At 35.8% G+C, this 18,524-nt stretch overlaps 2 protein-coding genes across 2 annotated transcripts; one reads left to right on the top strand and one right to left on the bottom strand.

The window, feature by feature from the left end:
- The first annotated feature begins 2,180 nt into the window (after window positions 1-2,180).
- Window positions 2,181-8,155, top strand: LOC144957532 (THAP domain-containing protein 1-like). The gene is made up of 4 exons (XM_078888881.1): window positions 2,181-2,482; window positions 4,711-4,801; window positions 5,915-6,029; window positions 8,029-8,155. The coding sequence occupies exons 1-4, from the start codon at window positions 2,257-2,259 to the stop codon at window positions 8,050-8,052; spliced, it is 456 nt and encodes a 151-aa protein (XP_078745007.1). The 5' UTR covers window positions 2,181-2,256; the 3' UTR covers window positions 8,053-8,155.
- On the bottom strand, window positions 6,204-11,113 carry LOC144957531 (uncharacterized). Its single transcript, XM_078888880.1, has 3 exons — window positions 10,816-11,113; window positions 10,021-10,112; window positions 6,204-8,765 (listed from the first exon to the last, which is right to left on the bottom strand). The coding sequence occupies exons 1-3, from the start codon at window positions 10,867-10,869 to the stop codon at window positions 7,799-7,801; spliced, it is 1,113 nt and encodes a 370-aa protein (XP_078745006.1). The 5' UTR covers window positions 10,870-11,113; the 3' UTR covers window positions 6,204-7,798.
- Between the last annotated feature and the right edge of the window lie 7,411 nt (window positions 11,114-18,524).

Below are 18,524 nucleotides of genomic sequence, written 5' to 3'. Positions count from 1 at the left end.
AGTGAACCTGAACGGTTTTGTGTGAGTAGAGATATTCGCTTTACAAAAGTAAACATTTATATTTTCTGTTGATTGGATCAGCTGTTTAGAGTGAGTAGTGTTTATAGATAGTATCAGAAGCTCATTGCCATCCGAAAGTTTAACGGACCAACACACAAAACTGTGTGTATCAATGAACGTTCATAGTCGGGTAAATAGATAGTATGCAGATGACGTCACTCAGGCCTTTGTTATTGTTTTTGCCATCCGCGTTTGTGAGTTGTTCTCACTAAACTGTATTAACCACTATAAACGTTCATGGTTACACAGAGTTTGTGTGTTGGTCCGTTATGAAATATTTCTCCGGCGAGCATAAAAGCGTATCCAGAGGAAAAAATAAACCATCAATTTGCTCATGTTTTGACTTTTACACATTCCGATCACAAGGCATATGAAAAGGGAATGAAAAGTTCTAGCCAGCATGAAGAATAAAAAGTAAAGATTTTCTTTGTTTAGAACCAAGATGGCCGCCGTTGCCGGGCGCGTGACATCAGACTACTGAATCCAATTTGGAAGCGTTCTTAGTAACCGTCTTCGGTAAGGCGGAATCTTTTATGTAATGCATCTTTTATTTTATTGTAGTCATTCGTATCTTCGGGTAAAAGTGTATAGAACACCTTTAATGGTTCACCTGATAAACATTTTATTATTGCTGAACTTAATGGGAGCGGTCCATATTCATGTTTTCGTCCAACCAAGTCATCAATCACATGATTTGTTGCTGTCCAACGATTGGATATTTCTTCAGAAATGTAAACACGCTGCTTTGTATATGAAAGTTGGAAACATACACATGTGTCAAGCTGAACAAAATGACCAATCGTGATGTTAGATATTTCAAAAACTGTGAACACTTTTCACTATGTGGATCACTTTGAGCAATGTGATCAATGACCTCACAGCCGTTTACTGCTTTCACTTTAGTTCGACAGGTAACTTTTGCCGGACGCTAGTTCATAACAGATGGCGAGTCACGGCCTGTGCCGAAAGGGAGACTGAGCAATTTTTCCTATTTTGATGATTTTTTCTCAAGTTCAAAGTAGCGTAGTAAAGATGCTATTAGATGTAGCAATAAGATATTTTAGAGTCATAACAAGTGGTTTACATTATTTGATATAATTTTAGTAGATCATTTGGGATTAGATTTTATAGGAAATAACCATAAAAATGGGTCAGAAATTTTAATTACTTCAAACGATATAATCAAAAATTACATAGTTATCTGAGTTTATACAAATAAATGAGAAATACTGCAATAATCATCAATATTCACAGAGTAGAAATATATAATCAAAGTCGTTTTGTAATGAAGCATTGTTGAGATATCCGGTCACCTGTACAGCAATATCCTTTTTTGACAGCAATAAAAAAAAATTCGTGATCACCGAATTGTAGGGGTTTGTTGATCAAATGATCAAAACGAACTGGTTTTAGTAATGGCAATTGACAATTCTTAGGAAAAGATATGTAATATGCATTCCTTTGACGTTTGTATAGATGTTAACCATATAATAATAATAATAATAATAATAATAATAATAATAATAATAATAATAATAATAATAATAATGACGATAATAATTACAATAATAATAAGGATAACAATAATAATAATAATAATAATAATAATAATAATAATAATAATAATAATAATGGTGATGATGATGATGATGATGATGATGATGATGATGATGATGATGATGATGATGATGATGATGATGATGATGATGATGATGATCATTTTCATGAAAATAATATAGTGGCTATCACCTAAACGCCTGCTAATTTTGGAAAAACGCATTAATTTCTCTTTAAAATAGCTTTCGAAATGCCCGTTTAAAAAAAAATGGAATTCGCCTTTAATATGTCCCCCTGACAGAAAGGAATTAAAAGTAGAAAGAAAGAAAGAATAAAGAATTTTACTGAATCATTTGCGGCCAAAGAATTGACTCATCGCCTCCGAGAGTTTTATTTAACTTCCCAACGCCCCAAATTACTATCATTCATTCAATATAATTTACTCCTCCCCACTCCACGCTCTCCGGCACTGTCCTTCCATGTCCCTCAAACCGCTTTCTTTCCATGGAGCGTCCAATCAGCTTTTTACAATTGCCCATTTCCAATGGGCACGATCTATATTAAGAGCTGATCACGTGACTGGTGCCCGGTCTCTTTGTTTACATTCGTAATTCGCTGTCAGTGTAACCGAGAGCAAGCATGGGGAAACATTGTGCGGCGATAGGTTGCTCCAACACCAGCAAAAAATTGAAAACAAAATGTTTAAAAGATGGAGTGACATTTCATTCCTTTCCTCTAAAGAACCCGAAAATTCTAAAAGAATGGATCCACGCCATAAAAAGAAAAAACTTCGATCCTACTCCCTACAACTTTGTGTGCTCGGAACATTTTGAGGAGAGTGACTTCGCCTATCAACCTTTTACAGGTAATAATATTATTAAAATAATAGCACTGTTCTATTTGTTTTAAGTTTTGTGACTGTTTGTTGCTAACTTTGACTTTATTGAATTTTCACACAAATTATTTCAGTTTATTGTTGAGATCGAGACTTTATGGTCTTGTAACGTGCAAAGTAGATCATCCATCACTGTCAACAGTGAACAATGGCGGTCAATGCGAGGCATGGACTGCCTTGGTTTCGACTTGTTCTGATGAAATTTGCACGTCGTTGACGTAAATAAAATTGGTTCTAATTATAATACACTTGTTTACCAATATCGCTTGACCAGTTTGCGATCGACAGCCCACCATTCGTGGCTATCTCATGCTACTACGATTTGATAGTAAAATTATGAACAAGTCACCTGTAGGATTTTTTCCCTATGCAGGGATGCCACTTTTCCGGTTTTAGCCGGAAATCCGTTTTTTTTTACCACCAGCCTGTTTTAATCCAGAACCTCCGGTTTTTGTCCGTCGTCACTATTCAAAAAAAAAAAAAAAATTTTTTTAAAGAAGAAGAACAAAATCGCGATCGAGATTTGAGCCGGAACTTTTTCGCCGGGTGAATAATTTGGGCTGTCACCGCCGGTCGAATATTTGGGCACCTATATGGCAGTTTATCTACGCCAATCCCCATCACAATTTCTCCTTTTAAAACAAAAATTTATAAATAAACAGTGATTTTGAGAATTTCTCAGAAATTTTCCGCTGAATTTGCCGTGTCAAACATTTCCCTCAAAACCATAAAATCACCATTATGTCTTATGTCATATTTTGACACCTGTGCATTAGTCTCGTGAAATTTAGTGACGGTCCCGTTTTTATGACGTCGGGCCAGACTATATGGCACCAGATGTCACAATTGACACAGACGACAGTGGTGTTCGTTGATGGTTGAAGGGGAAGGGGAGGGACAAATCTCTCTCTCTCTCTCTCCTCTCTCTCTCTCTCTCTCTTCTCTCTCTCTCTCTCTCTCTCTCTCTCTTTTCTCTCACACTTTTCCTCTTTCCCTTTGCCTTTCTTTCCATTTCTCTTTTCTTCTTTTCTTTTTTTTTTTTTTTGATATAGAATTCCTAAGATCAATTCATAAATTATTCTGGTAGAGAAGTCTCTCTCCTCTCTCTCTCTCTCTCTCTCTCTCTCTCTCTCTCTCTCTCTCTCTCTCTCTCTCTCTCTCTCTCTCTCTCTCTCTCCTCACTCTCTCCTCTCTCTCTCCTCTCTCTCTCTCTACCACTACTACAACCACCACCACACCATCATCCCTAGCACCACTACTACTACAAATAACACCACAGCATCCCTACCACCACTACTACTACAACTACCACTACATCATCATTCCTACCACAGCTACTACAACCACCACCACACAATCATCCATACGACCAGTACTACTATAATCACTACCACATCATCCCTAACACCACTACTACTACAACCACCACCACATCATCATCCCTACTACAACCACCAAATGTAATTATACTTTCAACTTTTGAAATTCTCCGAGTCGTGTCAGAAATTGCTGCGAGACAAATTTTGGATTACATCTCAGTGAATTTGAGTGAAGTTTAAATTTATAGGTTATGGTTGCATGGGTGGGTCATGAACTTCACAATGAAAAATTTTCTCCTTTTATGTGACCAGTCATTCTCACCCCCGATAGCTATTGATATTGATTTGTCTATATTTTGTTTTCAGCACCTAATTTTATCAATTTGAAAACTGTTAACTCTCCTTTCTTTTGTGTGTTATTTGCTCTCAATTGCAATAATAAGTACTGAAACAACATTCCAAATTTGATATTTTACAAAGCCCTTGACGTTGATTTGTATCTCGTCCGCGCAAATTTTCAGGCTTTTTTTAATATGCCTGGTGGCATCCCTGCCTATGATATCTTTATTGCTTTCACTATAGAGGTTTTTTTCACTGTGGGAAGTAAATATCGTCTTTCAGAATATCACGGAGTGATAGGCTGATCTAGATTTGTTTGTGACTTTCTTGAAAGAAAGTCTTATTCGCGGCAACCTCTCACCGTACCTACTTTTCTATCTGTGTTTGCCATTATCACATTGCTGTTGCTAAATTCCAGATAATAGTCTAAGGAATATTATCTTTAATTTTTGTGTGTCTTGTTTTGTTCTGGAAATATCCAGACGAGTGTCTTGTTGAACTCTTTTATTATGTCTAGGTCATATTTTTTCCTTCTTCTAGGTATGCGGATGATCAAGAAAGGCGCCGTACCGTCGAAGTTCAGTTTTACTAAAAATTGTCCGGAGAGGAAGCGCACATCTTACACATTTGGGTAAGCAGGCTTGTTGATGACATTTGTGAGACATCTTTACTATTTCAATGGAATGTTATAGTAACGTCTCATTTTATGTGAATTTCTCTGTATAGTTACTCTTAGGGGCTATATGGCCTAGTACAAGTAGATAATACTTTTTCATTTGCACCCCCCCCCCGCGCCTCATACCCCTGAGTTATAAGGTGCAAGGCCCACAGTTGGTATCTTAATATTTCCCTTGAGCAAGATATTTAATCTCAATTTCTCACAATGCAGCTCTGCACAGTTGCTGACGCCTGGATTTTTAGTTTTTTAATAAGGAATATCTCCCTTCACTCCCCCCCCCCCCCCCCTCCTATTTTTTGGTTAAGTCTGTCTAAAGATTTTGGTATTTATTCGAGAGAAATTATTCATAAAAGCTTTTTAGAGATAGGCATGATGATGCACAGATTTCATAACTACAGATAGAATAAAATTTGCATTTTTCATCCTCAGTGGGAAATTTCTGTAGGGTGTAGTGTATTCCATGGGAGAGAGTAATAACCCATGCAGAAGCCGCAGTGTAGCGCAGCATAGTCATCTTGAGAGAGGTGACTTGTTCAAACCCACACCATGCGATGGGGCTTCGGTCTTAGTGTGAAGCAAAGACCTTACCGGCGTGCTGCACTGTCCCATCATGGTTAAGCGCACAATAGCAATTGCTTGCTACCCTCAGGATAGGACTCAAGTTTATCGCAAAGTACTTTCCATCAGAACTAACAGACCCAGCTATCCAATCTCAATCACTGCTGTATGGTCAAGAAAGTTAGAAAAAATATCTTGAATGGATCCCTGTCCCTTTGCCTATGAGGCAAAAGCTCTACCAATGTAGATAGCAGGACCCCCATATAATCATCCATGACTAATAAAAGATGATAGAAATATAAATAGATAAGGGATGATAGAAATAGATACAGGTTTATCAGTCAGTGCCTGCAACAAGACCCTGTTTTAATTATCTTTATCATTGGTGGACTGACAAATGATCCCCTTATATAACATACAAACTAGAAACCAGGTCTGTTTGCGTAGAATCAAACTTCTAGGCACAGAATAAGGAATGCAAAATTTCTTTTTTTTTTCCATTTTCAGAGCCTCTGTCCCAGATCCAGAAGAGCCAAAGGATGATGCTTCTGGGAAAGTGTCCACTGGAGTACAGACCGACATGACCATGGACCAAATCGCTGAACTAATTAAGACATCATCAGTACGTACTGATTTGCTTGAAAAACTGCAAGCAACTTTGTCAATGCGGCCATTTACTGTCAATGTGATGACAGATGGTCAATTGAAAGACCTTACTGGTTTTGACAAAATGTGTTTTAAGGGTATTTTTAATTTTTTCAAATTAGAAGAATGTCTGGAACACAGAACAAAAAAATGCATTTTGTCAAAAGCAAATCAGCTTTTTTTAACTTTATTAAAATTACGCCATAATTTGACAAATAGAATTCTTGCTATTTTGTTTAAATTGACATTATGTAGTGTAAATCTTGTTTTTAACAGATGCATATTAATAATGTTTACGAAAGCAAAGGAAGTTAATATCTGGCCATCTGTTGACCAAGTTAAGGCATATATGCCACCTATTTTCTTCCAGTCATTTCCTTCCTGCAGGGTCATTATAGATGCCACAGAATTTTACATACAAAAACCTGGCAATCCGACTGCTCAGCAAGCCAGTTTTAGAACTTATAAGAATTATAACACTGTCAAGGCATTGATTGGAATCACACCCAGTGGAGCTATTTCCTTTATTTCAGATCTTTGGTTTGGCAGTATTTCTGATAAGGAGTTAACGTTGAGGAGCAGATTAATAGATAAACTTGATAGGGGTGATATGGTTCTTGCAGATAGGGGTTTTACATCACTAGAAACAGAGTTTGCTAAAAAAGACATCACTTTAATAACACCAACTTTTCTTAAAGACAAGGTGCAATTTCCTGTGAGTGAAAGATCTAGCAATAGAAACATTTCATCACACCGAGTACATGTTGAAAGGGCAATAGCTAGTATAACATGTTTTAGAATTTTAGATGGGGTGATTTCTCTTGCTTTAATAAATATTGATCAGATTTATTTTGTCTGTGCATTCTTATGCAATTTTACTAACACTCCACTTGTCAGTTCGAAAACTATGGTTAAAGTATAAAATTAAAAAATCGTATAATGATAATTTGTACTGCACAGAAGTATGCCCTACACATTACTAATTAAAAATTTGTTACCATAAACAGTAGGGGTGTCTAAATCCACTAGTGTTATTTCCTTTATTTTTACCAAGTTCATTTCTGAAAATGCATTGAAAAATTGACACTTTTACTATATGTAAATATAAGTTTGAAATTCTGTGTACTAAGCCTATAAATTGCAATAAGCCTTCCATAAAATAAAATGAATTCATTGCAAACAATTGGCTTTAGTCACCACATTTTACAGTACTCAAATAGTCTGTTAGTAGATTAGCTAAAATTCAAAATTATTTGAAAATTTTCTTAATAAAATAGCTCCACTGGGTGTTATTCCAATCAAGCCTTAACAGTGTTATAATTCTTGATAGCTCAATTGATTTAGCACTTGCCTCACGAACAAATATAACAATATAGATCCTAACTGCAGTCAATATTCTTTTTTCTGTCTCCCCTTTAGTAACCAGGTAACTGGTTCTGTTAGATCTGGTAGGAAGTACTTTGCGATAGATTAGTGCCATATCCAGAGGGTACCGACTGATTATAACTGTTGAACGTTATGGTTCAAGGATTAAGTGCGGCACATCAGCTTTATGTCTCTAACTAACTTCGAATTTGAATTGATTCCTTTTTATAATAATGATAAAGAAAAAAAAAACACAACAAGAATAACATTGAATGTTGTTTTTCAATTAATTTTATATTCGATAAAACTTCTTCCCCTACACATTTTTCTGAGCTTGTTGACAGATTAATTTTGGTAAATAATGATTAAAGTAAAATGTTTTTAGTTTGTCCATTTTGAAGCATCCCAGAATCCTGGGACAGCATCAATAACCTGCAAATGCAAAGGTTGTTTAAAATTATAAAATACAGCAAGCAAACATTTCTTAAGATTTGAACAAACTAGCTGACACTGAATTTGATAAAAATATTTATGGTTTTCCTTAAGAGAACACATCTTTGTTTTTGGGTCGTACCTCAGGTAGAAATCTTTTCTTTTCGAACAAATCTCAGGTAGAGATAATTTGGATTGATTGAACACCACCTTGATTTCAACCAGCATGGGATCTTCTGTGTTATACAATAGTCCATCTGGGGATCCTCCGAGAAATGGATAGATGGGGTGAATAATCAAACCAGTATTCCTAAAGATGTGATTGGGGAATTTTGACCGTAAAATATTTTTCACCATGGGTTCAAGCTGTCTGCCTAGCTTAATGGGAGGTAAATGACTAATGTCCCTTAACTGTTGATTGAATAAATTAATACATGTAGTGTCGTAATCCGAGGAATTCAAAATTAAATGTATATTGGATGCAGTCACTCTTTTTCTTCGTTCTTCCTGCCAACTGGCATTTGTCTGGGACATTGTTGTAAATTCTAATTCATTGAAATAAAAAATTGACTTTCTAATGTGTTCGTGATAGTACACAATAGTTTCAAAATCTAATTCAAATGGTAAATTGACATCACTAAAGGTTGGCGAAACAAATGCAGGCAAAGGAATAGTCCGACTATAAAAGAGTTCATCACTTGACAGATTAGGCGATGACTGACAGTGACTTAAAACCGAATAAATTGGTGAGACTGCAGTAAAATGCATAGGGAGGGCTGAAAAATCGACAGAAGTATCGACATGGTTGATTTCGTCAACAGCTACACTTGTTAACTTCTTTGGTGATACTTTCACTGGTTTTGGTTGGTGCCAAGTCTGTAGCTTCTCTGTTGGAGCATTGAGCAATTCCTTTCGGCTGAGGAAATGAAATATGATATATAATTATAATGTCATTCTCATGTACATACTAATCAATTTATGTCTTACTTTAAATGTATACTTTATTAATTAATACTCAGAAAATAAATACTGAAAACTAACAGAATAGATTGTGTCTTGATTGTACAATTTTTTACTCTATGTGTGTTGTATTGTTAGAAAACAGGATATATACTAAACCCTTGTGAAGAAATTTGGGGATAAGTTTGATAAAGCTGAATAATGTGTGGGAATATTGAGCTTCAATGAATGACATTACAAGACAACTGACTGGTGTTGTTTCGGGTTCACCCTAATCAAAACAAATGATTTAACATGTAAGACAAACTTTTATTTATAATATTTTATTTTTAGGATAAATCAAGTAACAAGACACATGTTGTGTTTGTACATGTGTTGACATCTAATTCATTCCTCTAAAGCAATTTCCAACTGTTCTAGTTTTTTAAAATTTTATTTTAAAACTTGTGTCTTGCAAAAGGGGAAACCCAAAGTATCATTTTGTCTTCTGTCATTTAAAAACCTTAACATTTGATCATATGTGATCTCTTCTGGTATATATACACATTAGAGAGGATTATGGTACAGTGTCCTGTTTAAATAAACAAACTCTTCATGTGAAGGCGAAACCTTGTCAGACAACATTGAGAGTCTGTTTATAAATTGGGTCTTATTTTTAAAAGCCTGGGAACCGACAAGACATTTTAAGGGGTAAATGATCAGGGAAATGAAACATATCTTTGCCTTGATACATGATGTATTCCGGGGGGGGGGCTAGTTCTGTATCTGGTGGAAAATACTTTGCAACTGACTAGCGTCCTATCCAAAGGGTAGCAAGCAATTGCTATTATCCGCTTCATGCTCAGTTGGTAGAGTACTCGCTTCACCCTAGATCAATCCCCGGTGAAGTCGAGATTTTTTCAGGACCACCCTCTCCATCCAGCATTGATTGGGTATTTGAGCCTGTTACTGTTACTGTTATATCTGGTGGAAAATGCTTTGCAACTGACTAGCGGCCAATCCAAAGGGTAGCAAGCAATTGTTATTCTCCACTTCATGCTATAGAAACCCGGATAAACTCCTGCTTAGGTCTGAAGGATTACTTCACATATTCCATCTAAATCTCCAGTCCTTATGGTTCTTTGTAGTAAACAGAAACCGATAAAATAAAAAAAAACTTTTCACTTTATAGTTAAATTCAAGACAGTAATTAGAAACATTTATGTAGGTACCTGTAGTCCTCAACTGCTGACAAGAGAGCAAACGCATGCTTGCAACATGCAGGTTCCACTCCTCCAGGGCATTGACAAGATGCTTTGATCACCTGAGGAAAAATATACAAACAATGAACCAACTTATCATTGTCTTTACATCTATTGCGTGCTTTAAAATAATTGAAGCAATCAGACTAATTACCAGCCACCGGTTTGGTAGTGACAATGGAAGTAAAATATCAATATTTTAAAATAGAAATAGAAGTAGAATATTTGCAAGATGTCTGATCATCTCAACAACAACAACAACAATGCTTGTAAAGTTGTATGAAAGAAGGCACTTTAATGAAAATAAAAAGACTGCCATATGATTAGTCTTCCATCACTTATTTAATTTATTATAAATAAATCTGAACAACCCAAGTTTTCAATTCTCATCCCCTCATCACTAGAGTTGAAGTTGAACACTTCAATCACACTACTGTGTCAATACGAATGTTGCACAAATTATTACTCACAATCTCAACCAAGAGTTCATTAACTTATTTTCCAAATTAAAATTAAAAAAAAAAAAATTATATCTTTGGATTGGATCGAACCAGTGACTCTGGATCGAACTGATCTTGCACGAAGTGGAAATCAGGGTATGGCCCATGTCATGGTATGGTGTGTCAGCGGAGCCCATCGCAGACTTGAAGTTGAAGCCTTCAAATTCAGAGACCAACAACTTTTTTTTAAAAATCATCTAAACAGCTAAATTAATACAATTCAATATATCATTATTATTAGAAGTCAAGAGTTAATCAATCTCACCTTTCCATCCTTGTTTATAATAACATAAACAATGTAGACTGTGGTCTTTTTCATCTCTGCCTTCACTTTGGCTTTGATAAGAAAATCAGCATCCCGCTCGTCGAAACCGATATCTCAGACAAAGCCGTCCTTGAATAGACTTTGTCCCTTGATTAGGACAAAATTATAATTGTTATCACAACCGTGAACACTGTTTAAAAATTCACAGTAATTTAACAGGTTTACAAACGTGAAATTCACAAGCCTAAGCGGCGAAGAAATAATACTCGTTAGTACTGGCTCAGCCATGTTTACAATCGGCGCGTGCATCAGTCACGTGATCGGCAAGATGGCGGAAGCTTAATATAGATCGTGCCCATTGGCTGCTGAATAAGGACAATTCTAATTTCAATTGTCCACCACTCGGTCATCAGCAAAGTCAAGAAAGCTCCTCCTACTCAAATCACACATACCCACGAATATGATAGGCCTTGTAGACCAGTCACTGGTCTTTGATGTTACACAACCATCCGCCAGCTTTGATCACATCGCTTTTGATGATGTCACTCAATATCTATCTTCTTCTCTCAACCCCGTTGACTGTACCACGAGTCAACATATTAAAAGAACGAAGTGGTTATTCAGTATCTGATACTGAATAGTGCTTTGCCACTATTCAGTATCCACAAGGAACTCTTTTTTTTTATAGAGAGAGTGATAAGTGCGACAATCTCGGTTGAACGTAAATAAACTGCTGACCTACTTCCAGATTGAACACGTGCAGTAACTGACAGCCCGATTCAAAGTTGTAAAAATATTTTGATCGTAATTTTTAAATTTCTGCTTTTGTGCAATTAACATAGTTCAAAATATCAAAGTAAGAGTGGCATTCAAATACATTTTTAAATGTCTAAATAGACATGATTAAATGTCACTAAATGTTCAGTGACACCATGGCTTGGTGGATATAAGCTGTTTGACTCTGAGCTTATGGTTCGAGAGTTCAAATCCCGGTAGGGATAAATTTTTTCCCCCAATATTTTTTAAATTCCTTCTGTCTATTGATATTTTTTAAACTTTTGTTTTAATAATTTTATTTGCTTGTAATGTATTTTAATGTTGATATTATACTATTGTTCTTTTAGTGTTATTATTATTATTATTATTATTATTATTATTATTATTATTATTATTATTATTTCTACTTACTTACTTACTTACTATTATTATTATTATTATTATTATTATTATTATTATTATTATTGTTATTATCATTATTATTATTATTATTATTATTATTATTATTATTATTATTATTATTATTATTATTATTATTATTATTATTATTATTATTATTATATTGTTGTTGTTGTTGTAATCGTCATCATTATTATGATTATGATTATTATTTTTTTTCACCAAGTAGTTGGAGTAATTTAATCAGATCGATTTATTACGAATATCTTTTATTTGTTATAATCTCGTTGTTGTTTTTCATTGAAGTGCTCTTCTATTGTTTATTACTTTTTAAAACCTTGCTTTTTTCTGTTTGTCTCATTTGTTGTTGTTGTTGTTGTTGTTGTTGTTGTTGTTTGTTTGTTTGTTTGTTTGTTTTGTCATCTAAGACAAACCCGATTCATTATAAATATGTGGCCAGACTTTCTGCCATTTTTAATTGAGCGATGTACTTCCGTGAATTAATTGCCGTATTATATTAAAATTTACGTTTTAATAATAATAATAATAATAATAATAATAATAATAATAATAATAATAATAATAATAATAATAATAATAATAATAATAATAATAATAATAATAATAATAATAATAATAATAATAATAATAATAATTTAAATAGATACTAAATATTAGACTACAATTGACATCTATTTACTGAATACACGTGGTATTTTTAGGGGTGTTTCTATTTTTACGAAACACGCCGAAACCCGACAAAGTTATGGGAAGTAGGCAGCAGTGGGGAGTGAACCTGGCACTGGGTTTCGTAAAAAAAAAGCAATTACTTTTTTTATGAAACCCGACAATATCCGACAAAGTTATGGAAAGAAAGTAGGCAACAGTGGGGGAGTGAACCCGAGACTCAGGGAAGTGTACACTATTGGGGAGTAAACCTAAGTCTATGGTTTTTCGACGGGTTTTGGCAGGTTTCGTAAAAAAATAATTGCTTCATTCTCGTCTGGTACCCAACTCCCATAGTCCGACTTCATTTTCCACCGGTATCCATCTTCCATAGTCCCAGGTTCATTTCCACTGATATCCTCTTCTCACAGTCCCAGGTTCACTCCCAACCGGTGTGCATTTCCCTGAGTCCCGGTTCATTGCCCAATGGTGCCCACTTCCAATAACTTTTGACAATTTCGGTAGGTTTCGAAATAAAAGTACATTCTGAGCTCACTGCCCACTGGTATCAGCCTCTCGCAGTCCCAGGTTCAATCCTCATCGGTGTCCGAATCCCAGATTCACTCCCCACTGCTGCCTGCTTCCCATAACTTTGTCGGGTTTTGGCGGGTTTAGTAAAAAAGTAATTCCCCCTCCCCCTTGGTATTGCTTTTTTACAAAATCCAGAGTTCCAGGTTCACTCCCCACAAGTGTACACTTCCCTGAATCTCAGGATCACTCCCCACTGTTGCCTACTTCAATAACTTTGTCGGATATTGCCAGGTTCCGTCGGGTTTCGTTAAAAAGTAATTGCTTTTATATGAAACTCGCTGAAACCCGCCGAAAACCAGAGTCTCAGGTTCACTCTCCACAAGTGTACACTTCCCTGAATCTCAGGATTACCCCCCACTGTTGCCTACTTCAATAACTTTGTCGGATATTGCCGGGTTTCGTAAAAAAGCAATTGCTTTTATATGAAACTCGCTGAAACCCGCTGAAAACCAGAGTCTCAGGTTCACTCCCCACTGGTGTATACTTCCATGAATCTCAGGTTCACTCCCCACTGTTGCCTACTTCAATAACTTTGTCGGATATTGCCAGGTTTCGTCGGGTTTCGTAAAAAAGTAATTGCTTTTATGTGAAACTCGCTGAAACCCGCCGAAAACCAGAGTCTCAGGTTCACTCCCCACTGGTGTACACGTCCATGAATCTCAGGTTAACTCCCCACTGTTGCCTACTTCCCACAACTTTGTCGGATATTGCCGGGTTTCGTAAAAAAGTAATTGCTTTTATGTGAAACTCGCCGAAAACCAGAGTCTCAGGTTCACTTCCCACTGGTGTACACTTCCCTGAGTCTCAGGTTCACTCCCCACTGTTTCCTATTTCCCACAACTTTGTCGGATATTGCCGGGTTTCGTAAAAAAGTAATTGCTTTTATGTGAATCTCACTGAAAACCGCCGAAAACCATAGTCTCAGGTTCAATCCCCACTGGTGTACACTTCCCTTAGTCTCAGGTTCACTCCCCATTATTTGCCTACTTTCGATAACTTTGCCCCATTTTGTTGGAATTTGGCGCATTTCGTAAACAAAAAGTAATTGCTTTTTTTTTTTTACAAAACCCGCCGAAATCCAGACCCAGGTTCACTCCCCACTGTTGCCTACTACCCATAACTTTCTCGGATATTGCCAGTTTCGTCGAGTTTCGTAAAAAAGTAATTGCTTTTATATGAAATTAGCTGAAGCCCGTCCAAAACCATAGTCTCAGGTTCACTCCCCACTGGTGTACACTGCACTGTCTCAGGTTCAGTCCCCACGCTTTGCCTACTGTCCACAACTTTGCCGCATATTGTCGGGTTTCGTAAAAAAGTAATCTCCCCCCCCCCCCCATTTTGTTATTGCTGTTTTACAAAACCCAGAGTCCCAGGTTCACTCCCCACTGGTGTACACTTCCCTGAATCTCAGGTTCATCCCCTCCTCCCCCGCCCCCTTACACACACACACACACACACACACACACACACACACACACACACACACATACACGCTGCTGCCTACCTCCCGTAACTTTGTGGGATATTGCCAGGTGTCGTCGGGTTTCTTAAAAAAGTAATTGCTTTTTATTACGAAACCCGCCGAAACCCAGTCCCCGGTTCACTCCCCACAGGTGTACACTTCTCTGAGTCCCAGATTCACTCCCACAGCTGCCCTCTTCCCATAACTTTGTCAGGTTTCGGAAAAAAAACCACCTTATTATAGTGCAAAACCACTATTCAGTGTCAGATACTGAATAGTACAAAACCACTATTCAGTATCAGTATCAGATACTGAATAGTACAAAACCACTATTCAGTATCAGATACTGAATAGTGGAAAACCGCTATTCAGTATCTGATACTGAATAGTGCAAAACCACTATTCAGTATCAGATACTGAATAGTGCTAGCCTTAAAAGAATGTCGCGGTGAGGTGCGAATCGTGAAGATGGAATGACGTAGCTGTGTTAAAGTTATAGGTTCAAAGTTCAATTGTCAGAGAGAACTGATGAGAGATTAAACTGAGGTGGTAAAATGAAAATTAGTTCGTGGTAAAACGTTGCATAAATTAGTTTTATGTTATGTACACAAACACACACACACCACACACACACTTACTCTCTCTCTCTCTCTCCTCTCTCTCTCTCTCTCTCTCTCTCTCTCTCTCTCTCTCTCTCTCTCTCTCTCTCTCTCCAGTGCTACGACAAAAAAAAAGGACGCCGACCAGATAGCTAATACTATTTAAAATGGAAATTTGTTGAAAATGGTCTGCTTATTGAACAACCGAAGCATCGTGGATAACAGAAATGATCATTGTGAATCAGTTGAAACACGTGATATCGATGTAATACTAATACTAGTAATAATCATAAAATATCAGTGTATTTATCTTACTCTTGACCACCACTGTAATAATAACAATATTATTATTAATGTTAATAATAATAATAATAATAATAATAATAATAATAATAATAATAATAATAATAATAATAATAATAATGATAATAATAATAATAATAATAATAATAATAATAATAATAATAATAATAATATAATAATGAGAATAATAATAATAATAATAATAATAATAATAATAATATAATAATAATATAGTAGTAGTAGTAGTAGTAGTAGTAGTAGTAGTAGTAGTAGTAGTAGTAGTAGTAGTAGTAGTAGTAGTAGTAGTAGTAGTAGTAGTAGTAGTAGTAGTAGTAGTAGTAGTAGTAGTAGTAGTAGTAGTAGTAGTAGTAGTAGTAGTAGTAGTAGTAGTAGTAGTAGTAGTAGTAGTAGTAGTAGTAGTAGTAGTAGTAGTAGTAGTAGTAGTAGTAGTAGTAGTAGTAGTAGTAGTAGTAGTAGTAAAAAATAAATAATATCCATTTTTTGACAATAAAAAATCGTGATAAACGCATTGAAAAGGACGGAAAGGGTGGGAGAGATTAATGATCAGATAATCAAAATGAACTGTTATTTCAAAATAAATTGACAATCATAGGTAAAAATAAGTTATAAGTATTCCTCTGAACTTTGTGTAGATCTTAACATATTTTTATACTTTTTATTAACATACGTAAAACCTCACGATTATTTTAAGGAACAGCATCTAATTAATCAACCAACGTTCTGTTTTCTTTTTTTTCACCCGTGGAACTTCACTTGCTAATTCTGGAGCAGTTTGCATGAAATGTTTTTTAACCACATATCTCATTTGAGCCCTTTCACAGACAATGCTTGTTTTCAGTATGACCATTCATCTGAGTAAAGAAAAAAAAATCATTAGTTATTATTGATATTGATGATGATGATGATGATGATGATGATGGTGATGTTGATGGTGATGATGATGATGATGATGATGATGATGATGATGATGATGATGATGATGATGATAATAATAATAAGAAGAAGAATTGTAATAATAAGAGTTATAATAATATTATTGATTGTTAGTAATAATACGATAGTGATCGCCTAGATGCCTGCTAATAATAATAACGTAATAATTTTCCTTTAAAATATAGTTCTAAATGCCCGTTATTCAAAATGGAATCCGCCTATATAGGGTACCCACTCTGAAATATTTTTAGCAAAAATAAGATAGAGAAAGAAGTTTACTGTTGCATTTGCGGCCAAAAAATTGATTTATCACCGGTCTGCGAGTCTTATTTGACACCTAGACAACTCCCCAAATTACTTTCAATTCATTTCAAATTTACTCCACCTCTCCAGAAATTTCATCCCATGACATCCAACTGCTTTCTATCCATGGAGTGCCAATCAGATGTTTACAATTACCAATTTCCAACTGGCTGCTGAAAAAGGACAATTATAATTTCAATCGTCCACCAGTCGGTCATCGGCAAAGTCAAATAAGCCCCTCCCACTCAAATCACATATCCCCTCGAATGTTCGGCCTTGTAGCGCAGTCCACCGGGCTTTTGAGGTTACACAATCATCCGCCACCTTTGATTACATCGCTTTTTGATGATGTCATAATATAGCTATCTACCCTCTTTTCTCACGCCCGGGTGATGTAGAAGAATATCGAGGGAAGGTGCGAATCGTGAAGACGGAATGGCAAATCGGTGTGAAAGTTATAGGTTCAAAGTTCAATGCAATAAAATCGTTCCGTGCTAAAAATGTGCGTACATGAGTTTTATACACACACACACACACACACACACACGCTCTCTCTCTCTCTCTCTCTCTCTCTCTCTCTCTCTCTCTCTCTCTCTCTCGTGTGTGTGTGTGTGTGTACTACTACTACTACTACTACTACTACTACTACTACTACTACTACTACTGCTGCTGCTGCTGCTGCTGCTGCTACTTCGATTACTACTATTACTGCGCTATCATCATCAACATCATCATCATCACCATAAAACAACAACAACAACAACAACAACAACGTTATCATCACCATTGGACACGTGTTCTTATGTCTCTGGAGTTTGTCTGAATACGGAACTATTTTGTTAGCCAACAAAGAATTAGACAAGGTGTGTTTACACATTCATTGTGCAGAAACCTGTCATTACAAATCGGTGAAATAAATGCTATATTAAAAGTAGATTATTACTCTTGTATTTACTACCATGTGTTAGGGTAACAAAACTCAGATAACATCAATTTGAATTTTTTAAACAATTAAAAATCTTTTTCAGGTTAATTTTAAATAGAAAAATATACATGTTTCAAGAAAGAATAAAGTATACTCACCATTTCTTGATATCAATGAAAATAATTGCGTCTTGAAGATGAAAATGTGGCCGTTACATCCATATAAAATAGAAAAATATAGAAGAAGTGTATGGTCAGCAATTGCAGTGTAAAAATGAACGATTTTACGAAATCTGTCCTATAGCCTGACTGACAATGAAATGCAAGCGGTGCATTCTACCTGCAGGGATAAATATAGGCCACTTTTCACGTTCTGGACATCTGTTATGACGTAACCACATGGTGGTCTCCCCGTCATCGACGGTGGGTCGTTCCCATTGGGGGTGAGGCGGTAGTAAACTAAAGTGAAAGATTTCTAGTGTAATCATAGAATTAAACGAATGAGAATACGTACGAAGCCTAAAAAGTGTCCACCAATGAAAGCATTCAGCGCCATTTTGTTGTTGGCTGAGAATGTAGTAATTACCATTCATTCGGTATCTATGTCAACATAACGACACAAGAAAAACAACAAACAATATCAAAATCCACAATAAAATGTTTCAGAACTGTTGCGTATATTTATGGCACAACGAAGCTGTCAAAAAATGAAGTTAGAGAATGTGTGTAAT

The sequence above is a fragment of the Berghia stephanieae genome, chromosome 12, assembly GCF_034508935.2.
Source record: "Berghia stephanieae isolate SIO BIC M18660-M18661 chromosome 12, UCSD_Bste_1.3, whole genome shotgun sequence".
In the NCBI taxonomy this organism is placed as follows: Eukaryota; Metazoa; Mollusca; class Gastropoda; order Nudibranchia; family Aeolidiidae; genus Berghia; species Berghia stephanieae.
This window is presented reverse-complemented; position numbering and strand designations above follow the sequence as displayed.